We start from the raw sequence: 13,812 nt of genomic DNA, 5'->3' as shown, positions 1-13,812 counted from the left end.
ATTTGTGACATCATAAACTTGTAACATCCTCTGTTGCAGTAATCAGTCAACTGTTCTCCTACTGTTCCCCAACTGTTGCATAACTGTTACAGATTTGTTCCATATTTGTACCATCCTAAACTTGTAATATCCTCTGTTACGGTAATCAGTGAACTGTTCCCTAACTGTTGCATAACTGTTACAGATTTGTGACATCATAAACTTGTAACATCCTCTGTTGCAGTAATCAGTCAACTGTTCTCCTACTGTTCCCCAACTGTTGCATAACTGTTACAGATTTGTTCCATATTTGTACCATCCTAAACTTGTAACATCCTCTGTTACAGTAATCAGTGAACTGTTCCCTAACTGTTGCATAACTGTTACAGATTTGTTCCATATTTGTGTCATCCTAAACTTCTAACAGAGGATGTTCCAAAGAAACATCCTCTGTTCCAAGTTTAGGATGACAGATAAGAACCAAATCTGTAACAGTTATGGAACAGTTTTTTTGATGTTCACCCTGTAGTTGAAATTCTTTAATTTCTGGTTTGATTTTTTTCAAAACAGAGCAGCAAAGATTTAAATCGAAATGAAACGGTTCAAAGACTCACCTCGCTCTTTAAGTTGAGAGGCAGATCGCAGGGGTTGTCCATGTCCATTTCCGTTTTCACCTGATGCGAGAGCATGCTGTGACTGTGCCTTGGCGGTACTGCAGTGGCCAACATGTTGGAATGCTGTCGATGCTGAAGATGCGACTGAAGACAAGGTTGATGCTGATAAGGTGGTGAGAGCTGAGTGTTCAGAATTCGGAGGTCAGCTGGGGGTGAAGCTGGTGCAGCGGTACTGCTCTGTTCCTCCTCTGCCGAGCCCTCCGCCATGTCAGCCTCGCATCCCGATGATTCACAATCTGCAATCAAAAAAAACACTTTTGATAAGAAAAACCAATCACGAAAAAAGAATCTAAGAGAACAAATAAGATTTCTTACTCAAGAAGATTTCTTCCTTAAAATTTTGTTAAAAATCCCATAAACCGTTGTACCCCAATACGGAATATTCAATACTAAATTCGGAATACTTAATCCTAAAAAGGACAACCGATTCTAAAGGATAAATAATAATGTATAAAGATTAAATAATAATCTTCTATAATTAATCTGATAATCTTCTAATAATCTTCTAATTAGAAGAAGCTCCTAACGGATACGTATTAATCGAGCGCAACTAAAAATCAACTCCACATATCATGACTAATTGAAGGAAAGAAATCCACCAAAAATCTGGTATATATCTTTCTTCTTAAAGAATGCAGACAAACAAAATAAAGTTAATTTTTTGAAAAAAAACTTCAAAGCTCCTCGCTAGACACACCTCTCTCGCGGTTGTAATAAGCGTTGGGGTGAATGAGTGCGTGCAGACGAAATTGCTCGCAGAAACACACAGTCTGTACTTACAAGCATTCGCGAAACTTATCCGTTTAATTATTTTTATCTAAGCGCTCTGTTAGTGAGAATTATTCAAGGGCAATGAAATCACGTTGCGGTTCATGTCTGCTCATCTGCTTCATTCTCTCTCTCTCTCTCTCTCTCTCTCTCTCTCTCTCTCTCTCTCTTTTTCTCTCCCTCATGTAGTAAAAGATTTCGAAGTTCCTTGTGCTTTCCCTCTTAAACCATCGTCTTGGAAACGCCACTAACAACATCTGCTTCTATTTTTGCGTTGGCCCAAGTCCAATGCTTTTACTTTTTAAAACACGCATCTATGACGAACGTCTGGATGAATCCTCCTTTTACGCGAGAAAAAAAGAGTCATTTTTTAGTTTGCAAAATTTCAATCAATTTTCTCTCTTTTAATATACAGAGATGCTGCGAGGCTATTTAGAGCTGCTGAATTAAATTTGAAACCAAAAAAATTAAAAAACTTTTTTTGTAACCAATTTTTTGAAATCATTTTGTGAAATCGAAACATTTTATAAATTCTAAATATTAAGTTTAGTATTAGTGAATAGATTTTTAAGTAATTGCTGATCGACGCTGATTCTAATCGTACCGAACAAAAATTTCTGTTTCAATAGAAAGATTCAATCACTTTAGCGGTACATTGGTAAAAGATAAATTAGCGAGAATGTAAATTAACAGATTTTTATCAATGGGAACTGATAGTGATGTACATTTACTCTAAAAATCTTGATAAGATCTCAATTCTTTATTTGATTTCAATAATGATAGCAACGACTATTCAAAAAATAGTTTTCTTTAATTATCCAGAAAAAAAAATTTAGAAAAAACAGTATCGAAAGTTTGTAATAGTTGCAAATAGTCGCATATTATTTCTTTACAAATAAATATAAACATTATTTATTCTCCTCTTTTTTAATTCTAAAATTGTTTTTGAGAAAAAAATGTTTTAATTTCTTCACTTGAGAACGCCAAGGTCGCCACCAGGTGGCAGGAGAAATTCCAAGAAAGAACTAAACTGCCATCTAGCGATGACCTTGGCGTTCGTAGGTGGACAATAATTATTAATGAACAAAAATACTTTTTCACAAAAGAAGCAATTTTTTTCAATAAAAAAATTTGCAAGACAACAATAAAAAATAGATCACTGTTTTTTACTTTACATTTTTGACTTCAGTAAAATTTTTTACCCTCCCCCCTTTCCCTTCGCTGCTCTCTAAAAAACAATTCACTAAAAAGAAATATCTTTCAAAGAGCCAAAAAATATCGACTAGAAATATTTTTTCTCCTACGGCGATTTCGATGAACCATCATAGGATACGCATTTTAATTGCTGAAATACTGCAGAACGAAAATTACTAGGTCTTTATAACCACCGGCTGTCGTTTTTATCATCGCACACACTCGGATTCGTAAGGGTTTTTCGTTTTTCTTTTTTTTTTTTTTATAAAAAGAAAAAAACAAAAAACTAATAAATGGGTTTCGAAAAAATTCTGCCAACTGAAATAGGATGACTTAATGAGGGCTTATAGTGATTATCAGTAAGAAATCTGTGTGGATCAAATAAATAATGCTAATTTATAGAAAGAAACCTGTTATTATACATCAAGTCGAAGAATTTGCACCTTTTACGCCCGTCACTATTCCCCCAACAATATGACGTAAACATGATAAAAATATTTCCCCTTTTTATTTTTTTGATAACAATAAATTAAATCAAGCGAAAAAAAAGAATGAATTTCAAAATATTTTAATTGAATTTTTTTTAACTCATCAATTTTTTTTATTAAGTAAACACGTTAAAATTTTTTTCTTTTAATAACAATAAAAAATTACAAATTTAATCAAATAGAAAAAAATACGAATTTAAAAACATTTTAATTGAATTTTTTTTCCACATTCGATATTAATTATTTTCACAGGGACTAAAAATAATTAACAGTATATATATAGAGTGAAATAACCTTTTAAATTACATGAATTAAAAAATTCAATTCTTTTAATTTTAATTTTATAATTTTAACGATCTATAATTTAACGATGCTAATTAGATATAACACTAATTAATTTTAATTACTAATCGATTAATACATTTAATACTATTAATAGACATGAATAATAATTATACCGTTATTCAATAAAATTTATAATAAAAATACTCTATAATATTACAAAAAAATTAAAAATTTGAACCGCTTAAATCAATTATTTCCGAACTAATTCTCAATTGATTGGTTATTAATTTTTCAAAAAAACTTCTCACCTTTTTACAATTCAGTGAATTTTCTAACTCTATCGAATTTTAAAAGGTATATAATAATGTAATAAAATAAGAATTATCTGAGACATTATTTAAAAAAAAGGTTTGTAAATTATTCAAAATATAAAATTCATTGGAAAGAGTGAAATATTTCACACTTATGACAGAAGGAGAGTAATGAATTCAAGCGCGCATAACTTTAAATTATGAATTAGAGAATAATTTCAAAATGTTTGAAAAAAAAATTTCTGATTTATTGATAGAATTCCTTCTCCAAGGGAAATCTAATTCAATATTTGAATATTCGTCTAGAAAAAAGGGATTTTATATTAATTATGAAATATGATTTTATATTATTCTTTGCTAATATTCTTTCAATTAATCCTTGAAACAAAAGTATTTAATTTAGAGTATTTTTACTCTTTGGAGGTTAATAATAAAACAAATCAATTTTTTTGAGGTTTCGATTTAAAAAAATTGAATTCCAGAGAGGTGGAAAATTAAATTTATTAATTAATGTATTTATACTTACATAATTAATAAATTTATTAACTTTTTAGAAATGGAAAAATGGGTAAAAATAGCAAAAACTATGGGAAACTATGAGTAAAAGATGGTGAAATATGACACTTAATTTGCCAAAGAATGTCGAAGAATTCCTAATTAGAGAATTCCATGGCTAAAGAATATCGACAACAAAAATTAAGAAAAAAATATTTTTTTTATAGTTTTGAAGTTTACCGCCAAAATTTTAAACTGTGGGTAAAGTATGGGAATAAAACAATATTTTTTTGGTATCCGGACAAGAAGTCCAAAACAAAAAATCCCAACTGAAAAATCCACAGAAAATGAAATACAAAAAAGTAAAAAAAAAAATTGTTTCACTTTGGACTTATTTTTTGGATCTTTTGTTCTGGTCAAAAAGTCCAAAGAAATTAAAAATCCAATGAAAAAATTGAGATATAGAAATTTAAATGGTTGCCTTGAATATTTTCTCTAAATTGTAGCCAAAATTTAAATTTTTCGATAGATTTAAAATTCTTTTTCTCATTGGAAATTGGTTGTTTATATACATTTTTTTATTTAACCAAAAAAATAATAAATTAAAGGAAGGGAATTTATAATTTCTTATAAAGAATAATACAAGTTTTTAGTTATTCATGTTTGAATAGTTCTATAAAATTTTTGGTGCTTCTGATTGTTTTAAATCTGATAGATTTTTATAAAATGTTCCGCCATCTTAAATCCGCCATTTTGGATTTTTAAAAACCGACTATGGATTCTTAATCAGTGAGCCTAGAAATTCTCAAGTAACAAAATTTAAGTAAATTTTAAAAAAATGTCAGCCATTCTGAATTTTTAAAAACTGTCATCGAATTCGTGATCAGCGTCCCCAGAAGACTTCGAGTTACAAGTTTCATGTAATTTTAAATTTAATTTGAATTTCGGACATAATTTTAGCAAAATCCCCCATAGTGCATCGTTACGAATTGCAATATAGAAAAGAAAATATTAAAAACTTGAAAATTTTACCCGCGCAAAAAAAGCCACTATAGCAAAACAGCATCTTTTCCATTCAACAACAGTTTAACAATGTTCGTGGGCAATTTGACTTTTTTTTTAAGAGGATGATGGTCTTTTCGGACCCCGGGAGGTATAGTGGCATCAGCATTGGCATCAACGGGAGCAGCGTGTAATTAAGGGGGTTGATTGATGTTAATTCAAAGGGTAATTAAGAATGTTGCGCATAAAAATCTGGTAATTTATGGTCATTGGGGATAATTATATGTTGACCAGCTTGTAATTGCAAGCGCTTCGTTGTAGCGTCCTAACGTTGGCTTGCCATGTACGATGTATTTCACAAATACCCATATGATGTGTGTGTGTTTGTCTCGAGAATCGCCCTTGTACAAGAGAGATTTCTGGGCATAAATGCGCTCACACATTAATGAACATACACACACACACACACGTTTTCTCCGCATGAATATACGGTCTCAGATCGCAGCTTATTATAGGGGCTAGTAGATAAGGTGGGTTTAGAAACAGCCATGCCTCTGGGCCAAAGCGAGAGTTTCTCCGAGCGGCTTGCAGGACGCTCGAGGCGCCATAACACATATATACAACAACTAAGGTAGCACCGATTTATGGGCTCGATACCTCGCAGCCTGAGAGTGAAGTCGAATAACGCTTTTAAGAATTTTTTAGGCCTCGCGAGAACCATATTATATGCTGATATCAAAAAACCGTTTCAGAACTAGGGGAACACTATAAATAACACGCCTTTTAATCGCCATATGTTCGTTCAACAATTTTTAATTCCCGAGATTTTCAACTTCTCATTCAATTATCTTACTAATATATTATACATCTATATCTAATACTTCAAAAGTATTAATCAAACCCGAATTAAAATTAAAATTAAAGTAGTAAAATTTACTAATTTAAAAGCAAAAGTCTGTCACTAATTCATAATTATTTTTACTAATTCAAACTTAGAGAGCTCACTTTCACTTTTATTTCAATCGTTTTATTTTTCATTTCTCCAATTCTGCTGTTCAAAAAAATTCACCCATATTTTACAAATGGAAAAAATTTTCCTCTCCAAAGTAAAAACCTAGAAAATGTATTTTCCATAAGGTTGTGATTTGTTTATAATCCAAGTGAACTTCGCGACCCTACGGAACATGTGGTTAACTAGATTTTTACTTTGGACATAAAAATTTTTTCCATTTTTTAAAATAGATACATTTTTTTAGAAACTGTTTGGTTGTTAATACAATTTTTTTAATTTAAGCTTCTTAACTAGAAGCTAAAGAAAATTTAATAAATTAAATTAAATATAATTATTATATAATTATTATTAATAACTAGTTATTAGACTAGTTGAGAAGTAATGAAATCTACAAATCAAAAAAATTTGCAGCAAAAAATTAGCTATATATAATAATTTAATAGATTAAAATGTAATTGGATATTGTACCCACTTAAAAGAAAAAACTATCAAATGAGGAATGGATGAAGAATTCTCCCTCTAATATATACATCCGTTTTGGGATCATGAATCTAAATACACAAACGGTTCGGGGAAAAATTACAGAGAAGTGAAATAGGCTAAGCGTCATGAAAACCGAACAATTTCTTTCAGTTTTTGAAATTTTAGTCATTTTTGTTTTTTTTATATATTTGAAAAATTTTTTAACTACTAAATAAAGTATAGTTTAATTCTATATAAAAAATTAGTAAACATTTTTAATAATTAGAATGAATGAATTTGATTTCACTGATTTAGAATTGTAAAAAATGGAAATATTTAATAATGTGAATTAGTGACTGACTTTTTGCTTTTAAATTAGTAAATTTTACTAATAAATAGTAAATTCTACTATATTTATAAGTAAAATTTTTAAAAAATCAATATAATAAGTAAATTTTACTAATAAATAGTAAATTCTACTATTTATAAGTAAAATTTTAATAAAAATCAATAAAATTGGTAAATTTTATTAATAAATAGTAAATTCTACTATTTATAAGTAAAATTTTAATGAAAATCAATAAAACTAGTAAATTTTACTAATAAATGGTAATTTTTACTATTTATCAGTAAAATTTACTAATTCAAAAGCAAAAGTCAGTCCCTAATTCATGTTGGTAAATATTTTTACTAATTCAAACTTAGAGAACTGACTTTCACTTTCACTATAATTTTTTATTTTCACTTTCACTTTCATTTTGATAGATTTTCACTTTCACTACTCTTTTTCACTTCTGTAAAATATTATTCTGCATTTAATTTTTATTATAAAAAATTTTTATTTTCAATTTTATTTTCCCTTTGATTTTTATAGATTTATTTTCTTTTTTATTTTCCCTTTCGTTTCCACTCAACAGATTAAGTTTTTATTTTTACTACAAAAAAAATTGTTTACTCACTTTTATTTTCACTTACATAGATTATTATTTTTACATTCACTTTAAATTCAATATAGTAGGATTAATTTTTCTTCATTTTCACTTTGTTAGATTTTTATTTTCCCTTTCATTTTCACTTTGATTTAACTGATTTTTTCTTTCTAGCATTAGAATAATTATAATTTATACTTGAATGAACTGCAATATTTTTGTTTTTTGTTTCGCAATTTCTTGCAAAAAAAAAATATTTAAGAAAATTAATTTCAATAATAATAATAATAATAATTATAATATTTAAAAATTATTTAAGTCAATTGAATTACTATTTCTCAACTGCATAAAAAATAATAAAATTAACTACAAAAACTGAGTTAGATTAACAAAAAAAAATTATTAAATATAACTATTAAATATAAACTTTTTATTTAAATATACAATACACAAAAAATATTTTATCTGGAACCACTATAAAATTTTATTATACTAGCGAAATTTCCAGTTGTTTCCGTTAAGACTTTCGCTATTCTAGAGAAAAGTATCGCTGTTCCAAGTAAAATATTTTTCCGTGAACGGTAGTTAAATTTTTTTTCAGTAGTTATCACTTAAAGTAAGTATTATTATTTAATAATTTATATATTATTATTTATACATTATTCTTACTGTAAGTGATAAATAATAAAACTGTATTCAACTGGAAAATTTTTTCTAATTTTAAATTGTAATCTACGCAAATGTGACTGACGCTAAAAAAAAGACTTAAGGAGCAAAATTTTTTATAGGTTATGTTTTTCACGCTTTAAGCGTAAATGTATAAAGTGGTTGAACTCCCAATTAAAAATAATTGTCTAAATCTTAATTACATTTAAAGCATTCAATAAAAAAACCTTTCATTTTACATAAATTGAAAAAGAATCCTTTACTTCACGTAAAAATACAACAAACATAACCTACAAACTTTTGCGTCTCACGTCCTTTTCTTTGCGACGCGTAAAAAAAACTTTTCAATAAAAACCGAATAATTCTATGAAAAAAAAATTGCCGTTCTCTGTTGCATAAATTACAATTATTCTGACACAATCAGCAATAAGGAAAAATATGTCAAAACATGGCGCTAATAAAATATTAAGGAGCGTTGAGGAAACGTGTTCATGTTCTAATCGTTGTTCAACGAAGGGCAGTATCACCCTTATCAGTTGGTCGTGTTGGAAACGATTTCCGCTAAATCGAGCCCCCTTCCGATTTATGGAGACCCTCTATATGCGGAACGTGCGTGTTGAGAGCTCACACGCACTCAAATATATGTTCAAGCCTACATATTATATATACACTGCGAGAATAGTTTTCCTAAGGATTTCAAATTGAGACAAAAAAACGTATCAAAATTGTTGCAACGCAACAATTTTGCTACGTTTTTTTGTCTTAATTTGAAGTTGTATCACAACAATTATGATACGTTTTTTGTCTCAATTTTAAGTTGTATCAACAATTATGATACGTTTTTTGTCTCAATTTGAAGTTGCATGACAACAATTTTGATTTATTTTTTGTCTCAATTTTAAATCCTTGGGAAAACTGTAAATATATATGCTCTCTAAATTTGAGTCAGTTAAAAACAAATGATTCGCAGTTTTTTTGAAAGCATCAAATTGATACTAAAATGGATCAAATTGGTGCCAACAATTTGGATCAGTCACTAATTCAAATAGTAATATTTTTACTGATCATTTAGTTAAAAATAACAGATTGTCAGTTAAAAGTAACTGATGTCTCAGTAGATCTTTCTTAACTGATTCAATTACTCAAGTTTAATTGCTTCCTCTTAAAGATAGCCTTATTTCAGTTATTTTATATACTTTTAATTTTTGTATTTTTCAAGGTCCTCAATTTTTGTCAAATACTGTTTATAAACTTTGACCTAAGACTACAATCAAATCAAAAAATGATTCAAATTTTTGGCATTAATTTGATCCACTTTAGTATCAATTTGATGCTTTCAAAAAAACTGTATACGATTTTTAACTGATTAGAGATTACAAATTTAGAGACTATACACTGAAAAATAAGAGAAAGAGAAGAAAAGAACTTTGTATAAGAGAAATAGAAAATAAATGAGAAATATCAGTATACACATATGAGAAATATCACTATACACGAAACGAAAATCATATGAGGCATTTACACACACACATACACATTGAAACTAACGCGCCGCGCCCGCGTTTAGTTTAATCCTTACGTTTCGTGACTCGGGACAAAGCCCCGTGGATTTCTGACAGAATGGTATCGCACGTAACGACTATTACCTTCGCACTTACTCGACTTTCTATATGTATATCTATATTCCCGTACGGACAAGGTAACCATGACTCTTTAAAATACACACACGCACACACATCCTAGAGACGAGTTTCTTTTATTTGTTTCTCTTTCTCTCATTCCTTCTCTCCGTGTCAGTTTCTCTCCAACTAGCATTATGACTCGTCGACAAAAAGCGCGATTATGTCTACTATATTAATCCGCTCAATTGATTACAGAATAGTGAAAGAACTCGTTCACACAATATCCCAATAGGCGGTTGCCAACTGGCCCTGCTGCGATCATTTTTTTTCTCTCCAAACCTTTCTCTTGTTTTTAATATATATTACATAAAGGTCCACTAGTCTTTTTCACTTTTCAACTCTTTTGCTTCTTCTTTCATAAATTTTACTCCTCTCGCTTCCGAAATAAAAATCCGCTCCTATTAATTTAATACGATTCTTACTTTCCAACAGAATATTCTTTTAAATAAAGATTTTAAGGATTTTAAAGACTTTAAATAAAGATTGTTTTGCTAAAGAATTTTAAATATTGTTTTGCTATAGAATTTTAAATACAAATTGTTTTTGCTATAGTTTTAGATAAAAATTATTCTGCCACAAAGTTTCAAATAAAAATTATTTCGCCATAAAGTTTTTTAAAAAAAGAAAAGAATCGATAATAAAACGGATATTTTCTGTAAAAGTTTTACAAACTTTATCTCTCTTTTTTTCGAAAAACAATTAAGAACAATTTGCGCAGTTTACTAAATTTGTATACACACACACACACACATCCACAACATCAAGGACATTTGTATGTAAATCCCGAAAGAAAATTAATTATTGTCTGGCTGTAGTTAATTATAGAAGATTTAATACCAATTTGTAAGAAACGTGATTTACCTCCAAAGAAACTGGATTATCATTACCAAAATAAGCTTTCATTTATAGAATAATAAAGCTGAATTATTCAACTTGCAAAATAGCTCGGAAAACGTTTTCATATTAAATTATTATATCAGCAATATATTAAATGATTTTCATGTTAGACGTTGTGGATGCATTTTAAGATAATGTATAATTAATAACAATGAAAATTTATCCCCATCTGAAAATATACACAATGCTATATACAATATTCAATATTGATAAAAGTTATTTCCGTTTAAAAATGGCAATAAAAAAAAAACATAAAAGAGATTCCATTAATATTCAGAACTGAATTGTAGAGCGAAAAATTGTAATTGTATGAAACTCAGGACTTTCATATATAAAAGTACACGAGCAATTAATTACTGGAAAAAAAATTAATAATATCACTTTTAACTGAAAAATGCGCTTTATGTCACTGGAGACTTGTACAATTTTTTTTAAAATTCATCCTCTATATAACTTTCAATTTATTTATATATTCCACTCACAGTGGTGACAAACAATGGCCAATTTTCGAGATATGATGAAAACTTTGTGTTTTACCCTTTTTTTTGCGAAAAATGAACTTCATTTCGAATTATACCTAACTAGAATGTAAAGTAGGTTGGAACTTGAAATTCTTTAACAAGTCCTTCATGAAGTTCATCAACTTTAGACTTTAGAACTTTAGACTTTAAAACTTGTATACTTTATAAACTTTATACTTTACAAGCTTTATACTTCATTAAATTTATACTTTATAAACTTTATAAAATTATTCTATTGCTTCTTTTTTAAAAAAATTTGTAATCATTATTATTTTTCCCAAAAAATTAAGATTTTCAAAAATTTCAAATTCAAACCTTTTTGAAATTAAACAATTTAAAAAAAATAGTTATAAAACATAAAGAAATCGATCAAAATTCTTTAATCAAATATATATCAGAAAATAAAAACTTCAATAAATTTTAAAAAAGTTCCTTTAAATTTGGTTAAAAAAAATACAAATAATGAAATTCTTCGCTAAAATTCAAATATTTTCAAAATCTACTATTTTAATTAAATTTCTCAATAGAATTGAATTATTTTTAAAAAATTTAATAGAATTCATTGCAAAATTCAATTATTTTCATAAATAATAAAATTCTTCACAGTATTTCAATTATTTTAAATTATTTCATAAATTATTTCATAAATAATAATATTATTTACAGGATTTCAATTATAAAAAAAGGTAATAAAAATTCGTTGCAAGACTTCAATTACTTTTCTAAATAATAAAATTCTTCACAGGATTTTAATTATTTTCAATACAATTTAAAATAAATTCTTCGAAAAATATAATTAATTTCACAAATTTTTTGAAAGAAATAAATTAACAATTATCAATTATTTTTAATATTTTTTGCAAAATTTCCTAGAGAATTTCCAAATCCATTTGTTTATAATTCAATTTAAAAAAATTTTGATTATTTGGAAATTCTTCAATAAAATATTTAAAAAATAAAAAATTGACATAATTTCAAAAAAAAATTCAATTAAACTTTTCAAAATTCAATTACTTCTAAAAATTCATGCTATAATGCTTTTAATATTCAATTATTATTTAAAATTTTAACTGAAATTCATATTTAAATCAATTTTTATTAGAAAATTCTACAAGAATTCAATGATTTAAAAACAAAAATCAATAATTTATTGAATAATTGAATGTTGTTCAAAATTCAAATTCTTTTGACGAATTTTACTGAAATTTTTAAGAATAATTATGAATTATAAGAATAATTACATAATTATTTGAATAATAATATTTGTACAAAAAAATACAAAATTTTATTAAAATTAATTAAAATTTTGAGATGAGTTTTATTATTTATGAAAATAATTGAATTCCTAAAAAGAATTTTATTGTTTAAAAAAAATAATTATATTTTCGGAAAAAATTTTATCAATAAAAGTTTCTAAATGATCTTAATAAAATCTTGAAGAATAATTTCATTTATCGAGAAATTGGATTAAAATTGTATTAAAAATAATTGAATCTGTGTGGAAAATTTGATTGAATTGAGAAAAGTTTTTGAAAATAATTGAAAGTTTGACAAGAATTTTATTAAAATTTTTTTAAATAATTAAATTTTGAAGAAGAATTTTATTATTTATAAAGATAATTGCAATTTTAACGAGAATTTCTTTAAACTTTTGACTATAATTGAATTTGATGGAAGAATATTATTACTTTTAAAAATAATTGAATTCTTGAGACAAATTTTAATGATACATTTCATTTTAAATGATTGCATTTTTTTCTCAAACTTTATTGAAATAGTAGATATTAAAAATAATTGAATTTTGATAAATTATTGAAATTAATTAAATTTCTATGAAGAATTTCATTAAAATTATTTTTAAAAAAAATTGAATTGTTAAGAATTTTATTAAAATTTTTAAAAATAATTTGATTCTTTTAAGAAATTTAATTAAAAATGTATTGACAATAATATTTAAATTCTAATAAAGAAATTATAGAAAGGTTTTTTAAAATAATTAAATTTCTTTGATGAATTTTAATAAAATTTTGAGGAATAATTATATTTTTCGATAAATTCTATTAAAATTGTATTAAAAATAACTGAAATTCTGCAATAAGCTTTATTATTTATGAAAATAATTGAAAATCTATATAGAATTTTATTATTTATGAAAATAATTGAATTTTTGGTAAAAAATGTTATTCTTCATGAAAATAATTTAACTATTTCGAAGGCAACTCTGTTTATAAACTTTATACTTTATAAACTTTATACTTCTTTATAAACTTTATACTTTATAAAATTTATACTTTATAAACTTTATACTTTATAAACTTTGTATTTTACAAAAAAATACATGTGCAAATAATTATAGGGGAACATAGTCTAGGTCGGCCACCTTTTTGACTTTTGTTTATAACTTTTTTTTAAAAATGAATTTGGACAATTGAAGTATATGGTTGGAA

The 13,812-nt window shown here is 26.4% G+C and overlaps 1 protein-coding gene across 1 annotated transcript in view; it reads right to left on the bottom strand.

Annotated features, from left to right (window-relative positions):
• Positions 1-391: 391 nt before the first annotated feature.
• LOC122512043 overlaps positions 392-13,812 on the bottom strand; it is a 56,109-nt gene continuing 42,688 nt past the window's right edge. The window contains exons 2-3 of the mRNA XM_043627659.1: positions 594-889; positions 392-502 (exon numbers count right to left, since the gene is read on the bottom strand). Coding sequence (XP_043483594.1) covers positions 392-502; positions 594-889 — 407 coding nt within the window. The remainder of the gene's footprint in view (positions 503-593; positions 890-13,812) is intronic.

Source organism: Leptopilina heterotoma, unplaced genomic scaffold (assembly GCF_015476425.1).
Source record: "Leptopilina heterotoma isolate Lh14 unplaced genomic scaffold, ASM1547642v1 Lhet_93, whole genome shotgun sequence".
NCBI classification, from domain to species: Eukaryota; Metazoa; Arthropoda; class Insecta; order Hymenoptera; family Figitidae; genus Leptopilina; species Leptopilina heterotoma.
The sequence above is the reverse complement of the archived record's forward strand: the minus strand, read 5'-3'. Positions and strand labels throughout refer to the sequence as shown.